The sequence below is a fragment of the Schistocerca serialis genome, chromosome 7 (genome assembly GCF_023864345.2).
Source record: "Schistocerca serialis cubense isolate TAMUIC-IGC-003099 chromosome 7, iqSchSeri2.2, whole genome shotgun sequence".
Taxonomy (NCBI): domain Eukaryota; kingdom Metazoa; phylum Arthropoda; class Insecta; order Orthoptera; family Acrididae; genus Schistocerca; species Schistocerca serialis.
In genome coordinates, this window is record NC_064644.1 from 370,127,243 (window position 1) to 370,148,623 (window position 21,381).

Here is a 21,381-nt window from a genome sequence, read left to right on the forward strand (position 1 = left end):
TGTTGTCTGTAGAGTTTATGCAGCCCGGAACCACTATCAATGCAGCTGCTTATTGTGAAACTTTACAATGTTTGCGGAGAGCCATTCTAAACAAACGAAGAGGGATGCTGACTTCAGGAATTTTGTTGATCCGCGACAATGCTCATCCACACACTGCTGGCACAACCCGATGGCTTCTTGAACAATTTCAGTCATACATTTGCGATCATCAGCCGTACAGTCCTGACCTGGCACCCAGCGACTTTCACCTTTCCATGAACTGAAGATGTGATTAGGAGGGCAGCACTTTCAAACCAACGAAGATCTTCAAAACAACATCAATGCTCATTGGTGGCAATATTTTTCGAAGAGGGTGTTGCAAAGCTTGTCCACAGGTACGATAAATGTCTCAGTCTTTTTGGTGATTATGTTGAAAAGTAACCATAAGTGTACAAGTGCCCACACACACACACACACACACACACACACACACACACACACACACACACACAAAAGCTGGCATGCTTCGTGCACACATGACCGCTCTCTCCGGTTGCTGCAGATGGATTACAGCCATTGCTTTGAGTGAAAGCAGCAGTTGGGATTGGGGCAAGGAAGGGGGAAGTATAGCCGAGTATTGGTGGGAGGAGCACTTTCTGGTGGAGCATGCAGGGACTAGAAGGTGGCAGGACCAGACAGGCAGTGGCAGCACCAGGGGCTGTGGGAGAAGGAGAGGATTAGATAGGGGTAAAGACTGGTAGGTGCATTGGCACAGAGCAAGCGCAACGAGCGATGGGGGGACGTTAAGTGGGGGGAGGTATGTATGAGATGATTAATACTAAGTAGAAGAGAATAGGAAATAATATTTTCAGCTGCATGCTGCCAGACTTAGATGCATTTACAGTTACTTTCACATTGTAATTAATATGAAGTGAGGTTAGTTTCCTTTGCTGTGTGGGCCAGTGAGATATTGGTTGAAAAAGATGCTTGTTCAAGAAGATACATATGTTAGAGTGTGTATAAGTATGATATTTTGATCCATTTTGTGAATTTACTTACATTTTTGTTAGTAATTTCATTGTCTGGCATACACAGCAACAGTAACAAGTATTTCACAACTTAACAGTTTCATAATCATTTAATTTCGCCACTCCAAAGCTAAGGTAAACAATTTTCTACTGCTAAAACAGTAGTATGCAGTAAAGATGAAAACATTTATATCCAGATAATGGAAAATCCAGGATGGAATGTAACAATACGAGAGAAGGGAAGTTGCTACTCACCAAATAGCGGAGGTGCTGAGTCACGATAGGCACAATAAAAAGATTCACACAATCGTAGCTTTCGGCCATTAAGGCCTTTGTCAGCAGCAGACACACATATGCGCGCGCGCGCCCACACACACACACACACACACACACACACACACACACACACACACACACACACAAGCGCAACTGGCACACACATCTGCAGTCTCCGAGAGCTGAAACTACACTGCGAGTGGCAGCACCAGTGCATGACGGGAGTGGCGACTGGGTGGGGGTAAGGAGGAGGCTAGGGCGGGTAGGGGGAGGGATAGCATGGTGGGGTGGCAGATAGTGAAGTGTTGCAGTTTAGATGGAGGGCAGGAGAGAAGGTGCGGAGGGAGAAGGGGGTAAGTAGCGGAAAGGAGAGAAATAAAAATAAAAAGAAATTAATAGACTGGGTGTGGCGGTGAAATGATGACTGTGCAGTGCTGGAATGGAAACAGGGAGGGGTCTGGATGGGTGAGGACAGTGACTAACAAAGATCGAGGCCAGGAGGGTAACAGGAACATACGATGTGTTGCAGGGAAAGTTCTCACTTGCGCAATTCAGGAAAGCTGGTGTTGGTGAGAAGGATCCATATGGCACAGGCTGTGAAGCAATCATTGAGATGAGGGGTATCATGTTTGGCAGCGTGTTCAGCTACAGGGTGGTCCACTTTTTTTTTGGCCACAGTTTGTTGGTGGCCGTTCATGCGGACAGACAGCTTGTTGGTTGTCATGCGTACATAGAATGCGGCACAGTGGTTGCAGCTGAGCTTGTAAATCACATGACTGGTTTCACAGGTAGCCCTGCCTTTGATGGGATAGGTGATGTTAGTGACCGGACTGGAGTAGGTGGTGGTAGGAGGATGTATGGGACAGGTCTTGCATCTAGGTCTATTAAAGGGGTATAAGCCATTAGGTCCCCGCCATGAACCATGGACCTTGCTGTTGGTGGGGAGGCTTGCGTGCCTCAGCGATACAGATAGCCGTACCGTAGGTACAACCACAACGGAGGGGTATCTGCTGAGAGGCCAGACAAACGTGTGGTTCCTGAAGAGGGGCAGCAGCCTTTTCAGTAGTTGCAAGGGCAACAGTCTGGATGATTGACTGATCTGGCCTTGTAACAATAACCAAAACGGCCTTGCTGTGCTGGTACTGCGAACGGCTGAAAGCAAGGGGAAACTACGGCCGTAATTTTTCCCGAGGGCATGCAGCTTTACTGTATGATTAAATGATGATGGCGTCCTCTTGGGTAAAATATTCCGGAGGTAAAATAGTCCCCCATTCGGATCTCCGGGCGGGGACTACTCAAGAGGATGTCGTTATCAGGAGAAAGAAAACTGGCGTTCTACGGATCGGAGCGTGGAATGTCAGATCCCTTAATCGGGCAGGTAGGTTAGAAAATTTAAAAAGGGAAATGGATAGGTTAAAGTTAGATATAGTGGGAATTAGTGAAGTTCGGTGGCAGGAGGAACAAGACTTCTGGTCAGGTGACTACAGGGTTATAAACACAGTCAAATAGGGGTAATGCAGGAGTAGGTTTAATAATGAATAGGAAAATAGGAATTCGGGTAAGCTACTACAAACAGCATAGTGAACGCATTATTGTGGCCAAGATAGATACGAAGCCCACACCTACTACAGTAGTACAAGTTTATATGCCAACTAGCTCTGCAGATGACGAAGAAATTGAAGAAATGTATGATGAAATAAAAGAAATTATTCAGATAGTGAAGGGAGACGAAAATTTAATAGTCATGGGTGACTGGAATTCGAGTGTAGGAAAAGGGAGAGAAGGAAACGTAGTAGGTGAATATGGATTGGGGCTAAGAAATGAAAGAGGAAGCCATCTGATAGAATTTTGCACAGAGCACAACTTAATCATAGCTAACACTTGGTTTAAGAATCATGATAGAAGGTTGTATACATGGAAGAACCCTGGAGATACTAAAAGGTATCAGATAGATTATATAATGGTAAGACAGAGATTTAGGAACCAGGTTTTAAATTGTAAGACGTTTCCAGGGGCAGATGTGGACTCTGACCACAATCTATTGGTTATGACCTGTAGATTAAAACTGAAGAAACTGCAAAAAGGTGGGAATTTAAGGAGATGGGACCTGGATAAACTGAAAGAACCAGAGGTTGTACAGAGTTTCAGGGAGCGCATAAGGGAACAATTGAAAGGAATGGGGGAAAGAAATACAGTAGAAGAAGAATGGGTAGCTCTGAGGGATGAAGTAGTGAAGGCAGCAGACGATCAAGTAGGTAAAAAGAAGAGGGTTAGTAGAAATCCTTGGGTAACAGAAGAAATATTGAATTTAATTGATGAAAGGAGAAAATATAAAAATGCAGTAAATGAAGCAGGCAAAAAGGAATACAAACGTCTCAAAAATGAGATCGACAGGAAGTGCAAAATGGCTAAGCAGGGATGGCTAGAGGACAAATGTAAGGATGTAGAGGCCTATCTCACTAGGGGTAAGATAGATACTGCCTACAGGAAAATTAAAGAGACCTTTGGAGAAAAGAGAACCACTTGCATGAATATCAAGAGCTCAGATGGAAACCCAGTTCTAAGCAAAGAAGGGAAAGCAGAAAGGTGGAAGGAGTATATAGAGGGTCTATACAAGGGTGATGCACTTGAGGACAATATTATGGAAATGGAAGAGGATGTAGATGAAGATGAAATGGGAGATACGATACTGCGTGAAGAGTTTGACAGAGCACTGAAGAACCTGAGTCGAAACAAGGCCCCGGGAGTAGACAACATTCCATTAGAACTACTGACGGCCTTGGGAGAGCCAGTCATGACAAAACTCTACCATCTGGTGAGCAAGATGTATGAAACAGGCGAAATACCCTTAGACTTCAAGAAGAATATAATAATTCCAATCCCAAAGAAAGCAGGTGTTGACAGATGTGAAAATTACCGAACAATCAGTTTAATAAGCCACAGCTGCAAAGTACTAACACGAATTCTTTACAGACAAATGGAAAAACTAGTAGAAGCTGACCTCGGGGAAGATCAGTTTTGATTCCGTAGAAATACTGGAACACGTGAGGCAATACTGACCTTACGACTTATCTTAGAAGAAAGATTAAGGAAAGGCAAACCTACGTTTCTAGCATTTGTAGACTTAGAGAAAGCTTTTGACAATGTTGACTGGAATACTCTCTTTCAAATTCTAAAGGTGGCAGGGGTAAAATACAGTTAGCGAAAGGCTATTTACAACTGTACAGAAACCAGATGGCAGTTATAAGAGTTGAGGGACATGAAAGGGAAGCAGTGGTTGGGAAGGGAGTAAGACAGGGTTGTAGCCTCTCCCCAATGTTATTCAATCTCTATATTGAGCAAGCAGTAAAGGAAACAAAAGAAAAATTTGGAGTAGGTATTAAAATCCATGGAGAAGAAATAAAAACTTTGAGGTTCGCCGATGACATTGTAATTCTGTCAGAGACAGCAAAGGACTTGGAAGAGCAGTTGAACGGAATGGATGGTGTCTTGAAGGGAGGATATAAGATGAACATCAACAAAAGCAAAACGAGGATAATGGAATGTAGTCGAGTTAAGTCGGGAGATGCTGAGGGTATTAGATTAGGAAATGAGACACTTAAAGTAGTAAAGGAGTTTTGCTATTTGGGGAGCAAAATAACTGATGATGGTTGAAGTAGAGAGGATATAAAATGTAGACTGGCAATGGCAAGGAAAGCGTTTCTGAAGAAGAGAAATTTGTTAACATTGAGTATAGGTTTAAGTGTCAGGAAGTCATTTCTGAAAGTATTTGTATGGAGTGTAGCCATGTATGGAAGTGAAACATGGACGGTAAATAGTTTGGACAAGAAGAGAATAGAAGCTTTTGAAATGTGGTGCTACAGAAGAATGCTGAAGATTAGATGGGTAGATCACATAACTAATGAAGTATTGAATAGGATTGGGGAGAAGAGAAGTTTGTGGCACAACTTGACCAGAAGAAGGGATCGGTTGGTAGGACATGTTCTGAGGCATCAAGGGATCACCAATTTAGTATTTGAGGGCAGCGTGGAGGGTAAAAATCATAGGGGGAGACCAAGAGATGAATACACTAAGCAGATTCAGAAGGATGTAGGTTGCAGTAGGTACTGGGAGATGAAGAAGCTTGCACAGGATAGAGTAGCATGGAGAGCTGCATCAAACCAGTCTCAGGACTGAAGACCACAACAACAACAAGCCATTAGGTAAGGGATTGGGAGCAGGGGTTGTGTAAGGATGGACGAATATATTGTGTAGGTTCGGTGGACGGCGGAATACCACGGTAGGAGGGGTGAGAAGGATAGTGGGTAGGACATTTCTCATTTCAGAGCACGACGAGAGGTAATTGAAACCCTGGCGGAGAATGTAATTCAGCTGCTCCAGTGCCGGATGGTACTGAGTTACGAGGGGAATGCTCCTCTGTAGCCGGACTGTGGGACTTTGGGAGGTGGTGGGAGACTGGAAAGATAAGGCATGGGAGATTTGTTTTTGTACACGGATGGAAGGATAATTACGGTCAGTGAAGCTTCAGTGAGACCCTTGGTATATTTAGAGGGGGACTGCTCATCACTGCAGATGTGACGACCACGGGTGGCTAGGCTGTACGGAACATTGCCTTCACAACACATAATAAACAACACACACTGAGAAACAATATTAACACACTTACAGACATGCACTCAGTCAGGTATTTATAAGATACTGTGGTGGTGTAGAACCTGAAAAACCCCCTATGTAGGCCAATCCGGGCAAGTCTTCCAAAAAATACACTAAAACATAAAAATGCCTACAATACTAGCAACTGTAATAAATCAGCAATGGCCACCCATTCCATGATATTCTGCACAATCTTCATATATTAAATAAAACTGACATGGGACATCTAGTGGACATACATGAAGAACTGGAAATATTCATTCATGGCACAGTACAGGGAGACATGTTACTAAATGATGAACTTGAAAGTTCTGATATTAACTTCTTTAAAAACTTCTCCAACATTGAATGCCTGTGCCTCACCTAAGGTGTGCCATGACATAAATACATCTAGATACAAATGTTTTCATATTCACTGTATGCTACTGTTTTAGAAATAGAAAATTGTTTACATTAGCTTTGGAGTGATTAAGAAAGTGTTAAGTTGTCATGTACTAGTTACTGTTGCTCTTTGTGCCGGACAATGAAAAAACCAACAAAAATGTAAGTAAATGCACTAACAAAATGATCTAATTATGCTTATACACACTATAACATATTTATCTTCCTGAACATGTCTTTTCCAACACACACACACACACACACACACACACACACACACACACAATCAACAGTGCATCCAGTTTTATAGCTGCCATCCTTTCTACATCAAGCACTCCCTTCCCTGCAGCCTAGGTCTCTGCAGTAAATTTATCTACTCCAGTGATAGATTCCTCAGCACATTCACCGATAACCTGTCTTAATGCTTCCATCTCCTACAACTACCCTGCAGACCTTGTCCATAATCCAATCTCTTGAGCAGTCCCCCCCCCCCCCCCCCGCCCCCCCCCCCCCCCCACTTTTGGCAACAATGATCCAACCTCCAGGCCACACAAAAGCATCCCCTTGTCACTCAATACCATCCTGGCCTTGAAAGCCCTAGCATATTACTCAGCCAGGGCTACAACTTCAAGTTGAGCCATGAAAAGAGATCACCCCTTCACAATATACTCCTTACACCACTCACAGTAGCCTTTCTTCATAATTTTAACCTCTGTGACATCCTTGTGAAACCCTACAAAATTATTAAACTGCCTTCCCCGCATAAAGGTTCATACCCACGTAACTGCCCTGCTGAAAAACCTGCCCAATGCATCCCCTCACAATCACCTACTCCAGCTTCACCACTGCTAAAGCATGTAACATTTAAGACAGGGCCACGCGTGTGAAACAACATGTGAGTTATCAGCTGACATGTGTTGACTGCATAGCATTCAACATTGGTATGACAGCCATAAAATTGGTTGAACACATCAAAGAGCACAGACAAATTATCCATCATGGTACCTGCTACATAACATAAGCCATTCAGATTCTCCTTACTTAGTATTATTCATCTTATTCATCTCACATATAACTATTTATCTCCTTTGCTTTGAAACTGGTGCAGTACTTGTGATGCATTATCTTTTACTTCCTTTGGAGACACTTCACACTCCATCTTTGCTTACCTTCCCCTTGTTAAGTCATAACTTAGATTGTGAGTGACTAGTATCCATTTTCCCTTTTTTCCTCTCCATTTTCTCTCTTCCCTGGTGAAGGAACAAGTTTTCGGAAGCTAGGTTCTATATTTATTTATTTATTTATTTTTTTTTCGATTTTGTGTGACTGTCGGCTGTACTGACCTGAGGAAAGTTCTGGCATATCAGCTATGATGATGATTAGAAGTTAGCTATTTTGGTATCATGGTTAAACCACATACCTCTAAGACAAAAAAAAGATGCACCATGAAGGCACTGATAGATGTGATGTACATGTGCAGTAGACAAATGATAAAGATTTCGGAAAAATTTGATGATTTATTCAAGAGAGAGTGCTTCACAAATTGAGCACGTCAGTATCACTTTGGTCCACCTCTAGCCCTTATGCAAGCAGTTAGTCAACTTGGCATCAATTGATAGATTTGTTGGATGTCCCCCCTGAGGTATATCATGCCAAATTCTGTGCAGTTAACTTACTGGATCTTCAAAATATTGAGCTGGTTTGAGGGCTGTACCCATAATGCACCAAATGTTCCCAATTGGAGAGAGGTCTGGTGACCTTGCTGGCAGAGGTCAAGTTCGGCAAGCTCGAAGACAAACAGTAGAAACTCTTGCTATGCGTGCATGGACTGTGTGCTGCTAAAAAGTACGTCCAGGATGGCTTGCCATGAAGAGCAACAGAAAGGGGCTTAGAATACTATTGACATACCACTGTACTGTAAGGGTGCCACAGATGACCACCAAAGAAGTCCTTCTTTGAAAAGGAAATGGCACCCCAGTCCATCACTACTGGCTGTCCGGCAGAATGGTAGACGACAATCAAGTTGGTATCCCACCACTTTACGTGGTGTATCCAGACACATCTGTGCTGGTGATTGGGGCTCAGTTTGAAACAGAACTCACTGCTTAAGACAGTTGTGCTCCAGTCAGTATGATTTCTGGCTGATGATGTGTCTGGAAACACTCCATACAGCGGTGGAATACCAACTCGACTGTTGCACACCATACAGCCTGACAACCAAGAGTGGAATTTCTTTCCGCAGTAGGACTGCTTTGGTTGTCATTTGTGGCATCCTTACAGCACAACTATTCTACACCCTGTTTTGTTGCCTATCCTGGGCTTACAGTTCACAAAGATAATGCCCGCCCACATCCAATGAGAATTTCTGCTGCTTTTCTTCATGCTTGCCAAAAAACCTACATTGGCCAGCAAGGTCGCCAGATCTCTCCCCAATTGGGAATGCTTGAAGCATTATAGGCAGGGCCGTTCAACCAACTCAGGATTTTGACTATCTAAAGTGTCAGTTGGACAGGATTTGGAATGATATCCTTCAAGAGAACATCCAACAAATCTATCAATTAATGCCAAGATGAATAACTGCTTGCATAAGGGCCAGAGGTGGACCAATTCCTCAATTTGTGAAGCTCTTTCTCTTGAATAAGGTGTCCAGCTTTTCTGAAACTGTAATCATTTGTTTGTCTGTACATGTGCAGCACATCCACTGATTTGCATCCCATTTGAATAATTCATTCATGGTGTGCCCTTTTCTTCTTAGAGTGTATTTCCCCTGTGTAAATATAGACATATACTTCATTGCTGTAATACTTTCTTTTCCAGAGCTGGTCAGAGACAATACAATGGCTCAGTGAGTATTCACCAGAAATTAGGCCCCAAGAATTCCACCATAAAGCTATTTCATCACTAGCTAGACTTACAGCAGTGTCTGTAGAACAATTCCACAAGACTGCAGAATTACTGTTGGTAAAGGAAGATCGAGATCCGTTCCAAGAGGCTCACTGTCTCCAAGAGTAACTATCTAGTTCTAGGAAAAGTTGTGTTTATTAGAAAAATAATTATTTTTTCTATGGTGTTTTTAATTTTGTTTCAGAATGACTCTTTTATTGTCAGTCCACATCAGTATACTGGCTGCAAAATTTTCTGACACCCTGTCTTCTCGTGAAGAAGAAGAAGAAAGCTCAGGATTAACGTCTGTTAGTGATATAATCACAAACATTTTTCTTGAGGTAAGCATTCTCTGAGCGGCTTGGATGTCTCTGCACTTTAAAAAATTCTCATTTAGGTCTCAAGATAAAAATAGGTTAAGAGTTTGGGAAGAAGTGCCAGGAAAAATGATTAATAGATGATTTTTTAATTCCTTCTGACTGGTCTTCCTTTTCTTTCCTTTATTTATTTATCACCTGATGCTTGTGTTATACTCATTTTTCTCCTACCAGTAGCTAAAATGTTTTTACATTTTTCCATACATTAATTTATGAAGCATTAGTGTTTTACCTAATTCTGTAATTGGAGTGCTTAGTCAACTAAGCTGTGTTTTTGGAGTTTTCAACACAACATTCACTGGAGTCTCACCTGTGACTTTTGTACAGTTAGTGGACAGAACATATTCACTCATTGAAAACTGATCCATTTACATTATTGTGTCTACACCGAAAACCCATACATATAGCACAGGCATTACCTTTTTTCTTATTATTCTCCAGCCCCAAAAAACACACTACCATTATTCTAGAAATTCCTTCAACCTGCAATCCATTCTTCTGCCCAGGAAGGCGTTGTGTGAGTACTACATACTTCACTGAGAGATAAACTTTCTTCATGGAAACATCTAAACATATCAGAATAATTCCTGACTGCATTATAAAACATTCCTGTGATAGCATTTTGTTTCAAAAGCAATTCAGTAGTATGTGCAATGTGCAAAAACACTTTGAAGAACAAAATTAACTCTTACTGATGTGCAGTTTATAAGTAGTGACAGTTCAGTAATATTTTAAGTTAACATTTTGTGTAGTTCTCACCTACCTTGCTCTAAATCAGCAAAATTTTGAAAAGTTCATAAACTATATCACCAGTATCAGCATTCAGAGTTCACTGACAACATTCTCTGTTATCATGGTAAGTTTCTTCTTCACTTGTATCATTTTTATTGTAACATATAAGAATACTGATCTTATTATGAAAGGAATAGATTGCTATTCACAATATAGTGGAGATGTCAAGTCACAAATGGGCACAACAAGAAAACAAATAAAGAAGTAATCTTCTGGCCAGAAGGCCTTCTTCTCAGTTAGACAACACTCACACACCCATTCGCTCAAATGCAACTAGCACATAAATGATCACTGTCTCTGGCCGCAGAGGCAAGACTCAGCAGAACCAGGGGAATCTCTGAAAATGTCTAGCACAGCTCTGATCAAAACATTAGGAATGGAAAAGTTTCATGGACCATGACCATTTAAGCTGGAAGATTTACCAGCATTAATCTTCTGCTGTCTAGTTTTCACATTAATTCATTTGTAGAGAACACTGTGTTCTCTCTACTTAATTCCTTAAAGCTCTCCTTGTGTTCTACGTCCATTCATGACATCAGCTGAATTCCTTTGTTGAAGAGGAATTGGGTAACGAACATGATGTTCATGTTGTGTAATGACTCTGCGTTACTGATTCACATACACAATATTTATTTATAATCGTTATATGGACAGAAACAACTTAAACACTTGGTGTCTCAGAAAACACTGCCCGAGGTCCAGAGATACTTTTTTTGCAATATTCATGGGGACGGAAGCCCATAGAGCTTGTGTCCCCACAAACCTTTCTTCATTGATGCAAATCTTTTTGTGGTGTTTTTCTTGCTTTGACACCTTCTGTAATCTGTCTCCTTAGATAGTAGAATTCTTTTACTAAGTGTGCTTTGTCTTCTCTAATTTTGATATTTAAAAAGTTAGTAATCTACTTTCTACTAGTCTCCATCCCCCATCAACCATGGCCCTTGTTGTGGTAGGATTTCTCTCATACCTCAGTTGCATTGATAGCCATACTGAGGTGCAACCACATTTAAGGGGAATTTGGGGAGAGATTATACTAACATATAGTTCCTGGAAAGGAGCAAGTGAATGATTGATGTAATCTTGTAACATTAACCAGCATACCCTTGCATTGTTGGTACTATAATGGCTGAAAGGAAGGGGAAACTACAGCCATTACATTTCCTGAAGACATTACTGTATGGTATAATAATACAATTATGACATTCTTCTCTGTAAAATATTCTACAGTTAAAACAGAGACTGAAAGAATGTATAAAGCAATAAAAAATATTATTGATTGGCAACTCCATGGAGTGTTGTGTGCACCATGACCAAATAGTGGATAGAATTGGAAAGAAAATCAGCATTGGCTATATTTTGTTGTTTTATTGTCAGCAAAATCGATTTTCAGTCACTTAGTGACCATCCCCAGTGCTGTAATATACAATTAAAATTGGTAGGCACTGGTATCAAGCTATAACCACAAGCTTAGAGTGGCGGCAACTTGAAATTAGCGGAGGTTGAGGCCTGGCGGATAACAAGAAGAGAGGATATACTGAAGGGCAAGTTCCCATCTCCAGAGTTCTGACAGGTTGGTGTTAGTGGGAAGTATCCAGATAACTCGGACGGTGTAACACTGTGCAAGATATGCTGGCCGTGCACCAAGGCATGTTTAGCCACAGGGTGATCCTCATTACCAACAAACACTGTCTGCCTGTGTCCGCTCCCGGGATTGGAATGACTCCTTACCCTCTCCCTTAAAACCCACATCCTTTTGTCTTTCCCTCTCCTTCCCTCTTTCCTGATGAAGCAACCATTTGTTGCGAAAGCTTGAATTTTGTGTGTGTGTTTGTGTTTATTTGTGTGTCTATCGACCTGCCAGCGCTTTTGTTTGGTAAGTCTCATCATCTTTGTTTTTAGATATATCTTATAATGGTTAGATAGATGTTTTTGAACTAAGTTTAAAACTGCAAAATATTCCCATGTGGGGATGTGCATTCTAACCATAACTTGTTTCTTATGCACTGCAGGTTAAAATGTCCCAGTTGATATCCTTGGATAACAGGTGTGACAATAAATTTTACTGATAAAAATGAGAAAATGTATAAATGAGGCAGACAAATACGAGTATCTAGGTCTAAAACATGAGGTAGGCAGTTGATGCAAAGCAGGAATGGCTAGAGGAGAAACCCAAAGCTCTAGAAGCATGCCTGACTTTGAGAAAAGTAGAGCATGCGTATAAGAACATTTAAAGGAAAGTGAAGCACCTGTTTGAATATTAACATCAACAAAAGTGAAACGGAGATTATGGGGTCTAATTGAACTAAATTAGATTATGCTAAGGGAATCAGCTTAGCAAGTAAGATGCTGAAAATAGTAAATGAGTTTTGTGATTTGGGCAGAAAAATAACTGATTATGGCCAAATTAGAAAGGATATAAAATGCATACTGGCAATGGAAAGGCAAATGTTTCTGGAAAAGAAATATTTTGAGAACTAATATAAATTTAAGTTTTACAAAATATTTTCTGAATGTATTTGTCTACACTACAGATTTGTATGGAAGTGAAAAGTGTATGATAAATACTACCGACATGGAGAGAATAGAAGCTTTTGATGTTTAGTACTACAGAAGATTGAGTAAATACATGTTGTTGTTGTCGTTGTTGTTGTTGTTGTTGTGGTTGTGGTCTTCAGTCCAGAGACTGATTTGAGGCAGCTCTCCATGCTGCTCTATCCTGTGCAAGCTTCTTCATTTCCGAGTAACTACTGCACCCTACATCCTTCCGAATCTGCTTAGTGTATTCGTCTCTTGGTCTCCCTCTACGATTTTTACCCTCCATGCTACCCTCCAGTACTAAATTGGTGATCTCTTGATGCCTCAGAACATGTCCTACCAACTGATCCCTTCTTCTAGACAGGTTGTGCCACAAATTATTCTTCTCCCCAATTCTATTCAGTACCTCCTCATTAGTTACAAAAACCTACCCGTATAATCTTCAACATTCTTCTGTAGCACCAAATTTCGAAAACTTCTATTCTCTTCTTGTCTAAACTATTTATTGTCCACATTTCACATCCATACATGGCTACACTCGATACAAATACTTTGAGAGAAAACTTCCTGGCACATAAATATATACTTTGTTAACAAATTTCTCTTCTTCAGAAACGCTCTTCTTGCCATTGCCAGTCTACATTTTATATCCTCCCTACTTCGACCATCATCAGTTATTTTACTCCCCAAACAGCAAAACTCATCTACTACTTTAACTCTATCATTTTCTAATCTAATTCCGTCAGCATCACCTGATTTAGTTAGATTACATTCCATTATCCTCAGTTTGCATCTTATAGCCTCCTTTCAAGACTGCCCATTCCGTTCAACTGCTCTTCGAGATCCTTTGCTATCTCTGACAGAATTACAATGTCTTCGGCAAATCTCAAAATTTTTTATTTCTTCTCCATGGATTTTAATTCCTACTCCAATTTTTTCTTTTGTTTCCTTTACTGCTTGCTCAATGTATAGATTGAATAACATCAGGGATAGGATACAACCCTGTCTCACTCCCTTCCCAACCACTGCTTCCCTTTCATGCCCTTCAGCTCTTACAACTGCCATCTGCTTTCTGTACAAATTGTAAATAGCCTTTCGCTTCTTGTGTTTGACCACTTCAGAATTTGAAAGAGAATATTCTAGTCTACATTGTCAACAGCTTTCTCTATGTCTACAAATGCTAAAAACGTAGGTTTGCCTTTCCTTAATCTATCTTCTAAGATAAGTTGTGTAGGGTCAGTATTGCGTCACGTTCCAACATTTCTACGGAATCCAAACTGATCTTCCCCAAGGTCAGCTTCTACCAGTTTTTCCATTCATCTGTAAAGAATTCTTGTCAGTATTTTGCAGCTGTGGCTTATTAAACTGATAGTTCGGTAATTTTCACATCTGTCAACACCTGCTTTTTTTGGGATTGGAATTATTATATTCTTCTTGAAGTCTGAGGGTACTTCACCTGTCTCATACATCTTGCTTACCAGATGGTAGACTTTTGTCAGAGCTGGTTCTCCCAAGGCTATCAGTAGTTCTAATGGAATGTTGTCTACTCCCAGGACCTTGTTTCGACTTAGATCTTTCAGTGCTCTGTCAAATTCTTCACGCAGTATCATATCTCCAATTTTATCTTCACCTACAGCCTCTTCCATTTCCATAATATTGCCCTCAAGTACATTGCCCTTGTATAGACCCTCTATATACTCCTTCCACCTTTCTGCTTTCCCTTCTTTGCTTAGAACTGGTTTTCCGTCTGAGATCTTCATATTCATACAAGTGGTTCTCTTTTTTCCAAAGGTCTCTTTAATTTTCCTGTAGGCAGTATCTATCTTACCCCTAGTGAGAGAAGCCTCTACATCCTTACATTTGTCCTCTAGCCATCCCTGCTTAGCCATTTTGCACTTCCTGTCGATCTCATTTTTGAGACGTTTGTATTCCTTTTTGCCTGCTTCATTTACTGCATTTTTATATTTTCTCCTTTCATCAATTAAATTCAATATTTCTTCTGTTACCCAAGGATTTCTACTAACCCTCTTCTTTTTACCTACTTGATCGTCTGCTGCCTTCACTACTTCATCCCTCAGAGCTACCCATTCTTCTTCTACTGTATTTCTTTCCCCCATTCCTTTCAATTGTTCCCTTATGCGCTCCCTGAAACTCTATACAACCTCTGGTTCTTTCAGTTTATCCAGGTCCCATCTCCTTAAATTCCCACCTTTTTGCAGTTTCTTCAGTTTTAATCTACAGGTCATAACCAATAGATTGTGGTCAGAGTCCACATCTGCCCCTGGAAACGTCTTACAATTTAAAACCTGGTTCCTAAATCTCTGTCTTACCATTATATAATCTATCTGATACCTTTTAGTATCTCCAGTGTTCTTCCATGTATACAACCTTCTATCATGATTCTTAAACCAAGTGTTAGCTATGATTAAGTTGTGCTCTGTGCAAAATTCTATCAGGCGGCTTCCTCTTTCATTTCTTAGCCCCAATCCATATTCACCTACTACGTTTCCTTCTCTCCCTTTTCCTACACTCGAATTCCAGTCACCCATGACTATTAAATTTTCGTCTCCCTTCACTATCTGAATAATTTCTTTTATTTCATCATACATTTCTTCAATTTCTTCGTCATCTGCAGAGCTAGTTGGCATATAAACTTGTACTACTGTAGTAGGTGTGGGCTTTGTATCTATCTTGGCCACAATAATGCGTTCACTATGCTGTTTGTAGTAGCTTACCCGAATTCCTATTTTCCTATTCATTATTAAACCTACTCCTGCATTACCCCTATTTGACTGTGTTTATAACCCTGTAGTCACCTGACCAGAAGTCTTGTTCCTCCTGCCACCGAACTTCACTAATTCCCACTATATCTAACTTTAACCTATCCATTTCCCTTTTTAAATTTTCTAACCTACCTGCCCGATTAAGGGATCTGACATTCCACGCTCCGATCCGTAGAACGCCAGTTTTCTTTCTCCTGATAACGACATCCTCTTGAGTAGTCCCCGCCCGGAGATCCGAATGGGGGACTATTTTACCTCCGGAATATTTTACCCAAGAGGACGCCATCATCATTTAATCATACAGTAAAGCTGCATGCCCTCGGGAAAAATTACGGCCGTAGTTTCCCCTTGCTTTCAGCCGTTCGCAGTACCAGCACAGCAAGGCCGTTTTGGTTATTGTTACAAGGCCAGATCAGTCAATCATCCAGACTGTTGCCCTTGCAACTACTGAAAAGGCTGCTGCCCCTCTTCAGGAACCACACGTTTGTCTGGCCTCTCAACAGATACCCCTTCGTTGTGGCTGCACCTACAGTACGGCTATCTATCACTGAGGCACGCAAGCCTCCTCATCAATGGTGGTGAATACATATGCATAACTAATGAAGTAGTACTCACTGAAAGAAATTGGTGGCACAGTTTGACTAAAAGAAGAGTTCTGTTAATGGGACACATATTGAGACATCATGGAATCATCCATTTGGTAATGGAAGTAAGTTTGGTTGAGAGGTGGGGGTAATAACTTTAGAGGTAGGCCGAGACATAACAGTAAGCAGGTTCAAGTAGATGCAAGCAATAGTTATGCAGAGCTGAAGAAGCTTGTGCAGGACTGATGAGTGTGGAAAGCTGCATCAAAACAGTCTGTCTACTGAAACCACAGCTACTTTCACATTGCTTAGTTTATTCTCAGTCTATTTTTTGTAGCAGTAAGTGTACCCACTGCTTTTAACATTTAGAAAGTTTTCTTTGCATTCAGTGATGAGAAGTTTGTTGTTTCTGAAGCTTTGGTATCCATTCCCCATGCGACTTACACTAATTTCTTAATTTCGTTTCACTTCTTGAATTTCCTCTTTGTTGCAATGAATTAAGACACTGTGTTATGTCATTGTTTCTTTCTTTTTTAAGGAGATTATCTTAATTTTCTGCTTGTGTTTCTATCACTATGGGAATACAAAATTTGAAGAGAGACCCTGTATCAGTAATAAATATCTTATGGGGAAAGAGCAGCAAGTGTGGCAGTTGAAGCACTGAATTGTACTGAATTCATGAGATGATTCTTAAAGTATAGCAATGATTAAATTGCTCTGTGCTCAATATTACCACATAGTTTCAAATTTTATTCTTTTCCTACAGTCTGTGTTCTTTTATTTTTCCTTCTTTCTTTTCCAACTGTCAAATTCCAGTTCTCTGACACAATTACATTTTTGACTTCCTTAACGATCCTATTTTCTTTTATTCCATAATGAAGTCTTTCAATCTCCTTATCTCCAGAACTAGTTGACATATACACTTGTAGTACTGTAGTGGGCCTTGGCTTCGTGTCTGTCTTGACTAGGATAATGTAGTCACTATGCTATTCTTAGTAATTTACTGTGTATTAAATTACATATGAACCAAAATATTTTAATGCAGTTTTCCAATATGATATATTTGGACCATAAAATATTTGACAGTACAATCCACATAAATACCCATGCTTTAAGACAGCACAGCACTACTTCAGAACTAAATGATGTATTGAGTAGATTAGATTAGTACTTGTTCCATAGATCATGAATACGACACTTTGTAATGATGTGGAATGTGTCAGGTTCCACATACCTGTCAACAGTTGTAGCCAGAGGCTGTTGATTATTATTTTATAACATGGAGATGACTGTTTCTGTGGAAAGGTCACATTTAAAGGTTGATAAAATTGTTAAAATTGCAACAGATAATATGAATTTTACTTTAGAGTGTACTCAAATCTTGAAGAGAAAACTATAAACAGCATGACAGCCTATACAAAATCCAATGAAGTGTTTAATGCTTGATGTGAAGGTAATAGGGAACATGGGGATATGTTGATGTAACAGTATTAGGTGCAGTAAGTCCAGTTTGAGTTTAGTGTTTATAAAATGCAGATGTTTAGTGATCAGTGGTGTAGATGCAGTTTCAACTGAATACTAAACTTGTGCCCTATATTTGCTGTAAAAAGAAAAGCCACAGACTGAGTGTTGTAAGACTGTTCTGTATAAATTGATGTATTTTTTTTTTCATTTAAAAATACCCATGATTCTATTTTAACATTTATTTAATTAGTATGCCTGTTGGTTCTGGTCTTCAGTGTGAAAACTAGTTTGATGTAGCTCTCCACACTAGTCTTATCCTGTGCAAGTCTCTTCATTTCTATCCAGCTACTGCAACCTATATCTATTTGAACTGCTTGCTGTATTCAAACCTTGGACTCCCTACACAATTTTTAGATCTCACACTTCCTTCTAATTATAGCTGATGTGTACTAAATTAACTAAATTACCTAAAGTCTTTTCTTTAAGAACTTTGAACAATATTTTCACCTACTGAGTCATGGCAAGTAATATTTCAACAGTTTTTATAGGTAAATATGCAGCAGTAGATTGAAATAAAGAGCAACCCATTTTTCAATGATAGGAGGAATGGTAGCATCAGCTGTAAATTTTTAATTGTTTGTTGCAGATAGATTTCAGCTACTGTTTAGCATCTCCATATAACCAAGTTATGATGACTCATTGTAAACATAAAGGGTACCATTTGACATTACAGAAAAGAAATATCAATTTTTAACTGATGTTTGTTATCTGTAGTGTCAATTGGTACCATGTGCTATTACATTCAGTATAAGTCATCATGACTCGGTTGCACTGCACTGAAGATAACTGCACTGCGGCTGAAATTGACCTGCAGTAAACAAATAATAAATTTGACTGATGCTGCCCTTTCCTCCTATCGTAATTCTCATCAATATGGTCATAAAGCATGCTGTTCCTAATGGGAACAAATCAGAAGAATCTGTTTTTTGATGTATCCACTGTACACATCCAAGCATTTTTCTTGACTTAAAATGTGTGTGTGTTTCTCTCAAAAGGCACAAGGCTCAACAGTTGAAATGTTGCTGCATACTGAGTTTAGCAGCTGAATACAGAACAGCTTCCATAATAAGCATTAATGTCTGGTGACTGACAGCAGCATTTAGTGCCAGTGTGTTCCATAGAAATAGGAAGAACATTCCTGAATAAAAAGTTGCCAATGCTATGTCAGTGACGATTTTGAATAGTTGGTGGTTGGAATGAAATGCTTTATGTTCTTTAGAATTATTGAACCTTTACATCCATGTCTCACTATCTATATTTAGTCATTACCTTATTGGTGTCTCATAATAGTCTGTCCAATGCCTGGTTATGTTTTAGCTGTCAGTACAGTTGTACTTTATTTATTAATGGAAGAGTAAATAAAATAAGCATATACACTAATTACAGTGAGCTTTATTGAAATGTGACCAAGAGTTAAATATAAGATTGTTTACTGATCTTGATAATAAGATCTCATCAGTGTTTACTTTTGTTCCTTTAATGCATCCCTGAAAGCCTCTGCATTGATTTTTGACCGTTTTTTGTTCTAGGCCTCCAATAGCAGTTCTTACATAAAAGAAGCATTTCAACTCATTATACCAGTACTACAACTGGGTGTGAAGCCATAATATGAAAATGACTTACAATATCATCACACTAATTGGAGTAACTGGTGTACTGTCATGTTATGCGCAATAGTACTGAAACAATGTTTATTAAAACACCCAGGGAAATATTAACCTCAAGCTTTCGAGGATCCCTCTAACTCAATATGAAAGCAAAATGGAACAGAGAAGATACCAAACAAAAAGATGTGTCACCCACTAAGTATTAATCCCAGTCCTGGTGTCCATTGTACCCTGCACTGTCATTCTCTTCATTCCCCCACCTCTCACTCTCTTGCCTCTGCAGAAGAGAGCCTGTTTTTAAAGTATTTAAGACATCAGGTGTGCTACATTTTTCACTCTACTTGTTGACGCAGCTGTATTTATGTACCATTGCACCTAATAAATTATTAAAGTGGTTATTGTCAAAGTTCAGTATTGTCAAAAATTGTGTTACTCTTAGTGTTACTATTTTTTAACAGAACTGTCATCTTATAAAGTTCTAAGCATTGTAGTTTATGTTATCAAAATATTCAGAATCAAATATATGTATTTCTTATTGTTGAGAAAAGAGAGAACACAAGTTTAAATAATTGATTAGTTTTTACCCACATCTGACTTTCAGGTTAGAGAATCTGAAAGATAAATCAATGGAAACATCGTTTCTTGCATATTCAAACTGTAAATTCATGAATGCTATTCCGAAATGAAATGTTCAAAAAAGGGGCACTGGATAAGCAAGAGAAGATGATTTTATTTGATTGTGTCTATGGCTGTTGCCAAGATGGTGAACACGACATTTGAACGCCACAGTTATATTACATCCCTAGCATTGTTATACAATAATTTATTATGTAATATATTTAACTAAATTTGTACTTATCATATGTTCCATAATCTTGGACATTTTCCCACTGTTATTCCAGGTATTTAAATTTGGTGATGCTTCTTGGGAGTGGACCAAGGATATCCCCTGGTAAATTGTTCCATTTGTACTCCTGAACCAACAAGCATATTTACTCCTATTGTCGTTTAAGGATTTCACATTTCTCTTGTACTCAAAGTACTTCTCTCCATCATATATCCTTATGTTCTCACCTGCATTCTCACCCACATATGCTTGGTAAATTCCTTCAAGTCTGGCTGTTACCTTTCATCTTACATGGCCTTCCAGTTTGTTTCTTTATTATTTCGTGGCATTGGTTGCACTGTGTACATCTGGTTGCATTCAGTTGCACTCCTATATGCTTGCTTAAGTATCTGTGCCTTATCACTACAGCATACTCCAGTTGGGATTGTGGCAACATCACTAATACATTTCATCACAATAAATGAGCAAACCTATTGCCGAAAGTAACTTTGGCACAGCTTGCATGGTTACAGTTGTTTATTGTCACTCTGTTTTTGTTCGTATGTGAGTACAAATAAATGCTGTCTGTCTGAGCAGTCTTTTTATGAGGATAATTTGTAATACTCAAGCTCCCATAGTGGTGACCCTGAACAAGGAAAATGAAAAAATGAATGTATATCGTTGGAATAAGGTATTAGTTGACATAAGCACTGGAAACTTGAATCAAGAAAGAACAATACTTACCACTAGAACCAGGATCACAAAATCCACAACTTTTAACTCACCACAAAATGGTACTATAGATGCAAATGCACAAGACAGGAGTATGTATGCACGTAATGGATATGTTAAACTTCTAGTATTCTCCCCGACACAACCTCAACTCTGGTTCATACAGGATGAATGTGTACTTCAACAGTATAAGGTGTACAAAGACTGATAAATTTTATATAGGGGTTTCACATTTGTACTTTAAGGTTTGCAAAGGCAGGTCCAGTGTAAGACCCAAGCGTTACACGGTGTCATGTAAGTGGCAAGTTGGGAGGAGTGCTAGAGGTGCCACAATAGTAAGATTTATATAAAGGACATATCACAATTAGTAGTGACCACGTGGGATGACAAGCTGTGATAGTTGCCAGTGTCACCCATACAA

The 21,381-nt window shown here is 39.6% G+C and overlaps 1 protein-coding gene across 3 annotated transcripts in view; it reads left to right on the forward strand.

The window, feature by feature from the left end:
* LOC126412480 (protein FAM114A2) overlaps positions 1-19,800 on the forward strand; it is a 69,042-nt gene extending 49,242 nt beyond the window's left edge. For all 3 annotated transcript variants that reach the window (XM_050082098.1, XM_050082097.1, XM_050082099.1), the window contains exons 7-9: positions 9,135-9,325; positions 9,406-9,541; positions 19,325-19,800. In XM_050082098.1, coding sequence (XP_049938055.1) covers positions 9,135-9,325; positions 9,406-9,541; positions 19,325-19,402 — 405 coding nt within the window. In that variant the 3' untranslated portion in view covers positions 19,403-19,800. The remainder of the gene's footprint in view (positions 1-9,134; positions 9,326-9,405; positions 9,542-19,324) is intronic.
* The last annotated feature ends 1,581 nt before the right edge of the window (positions 19,801-21,381 follow it).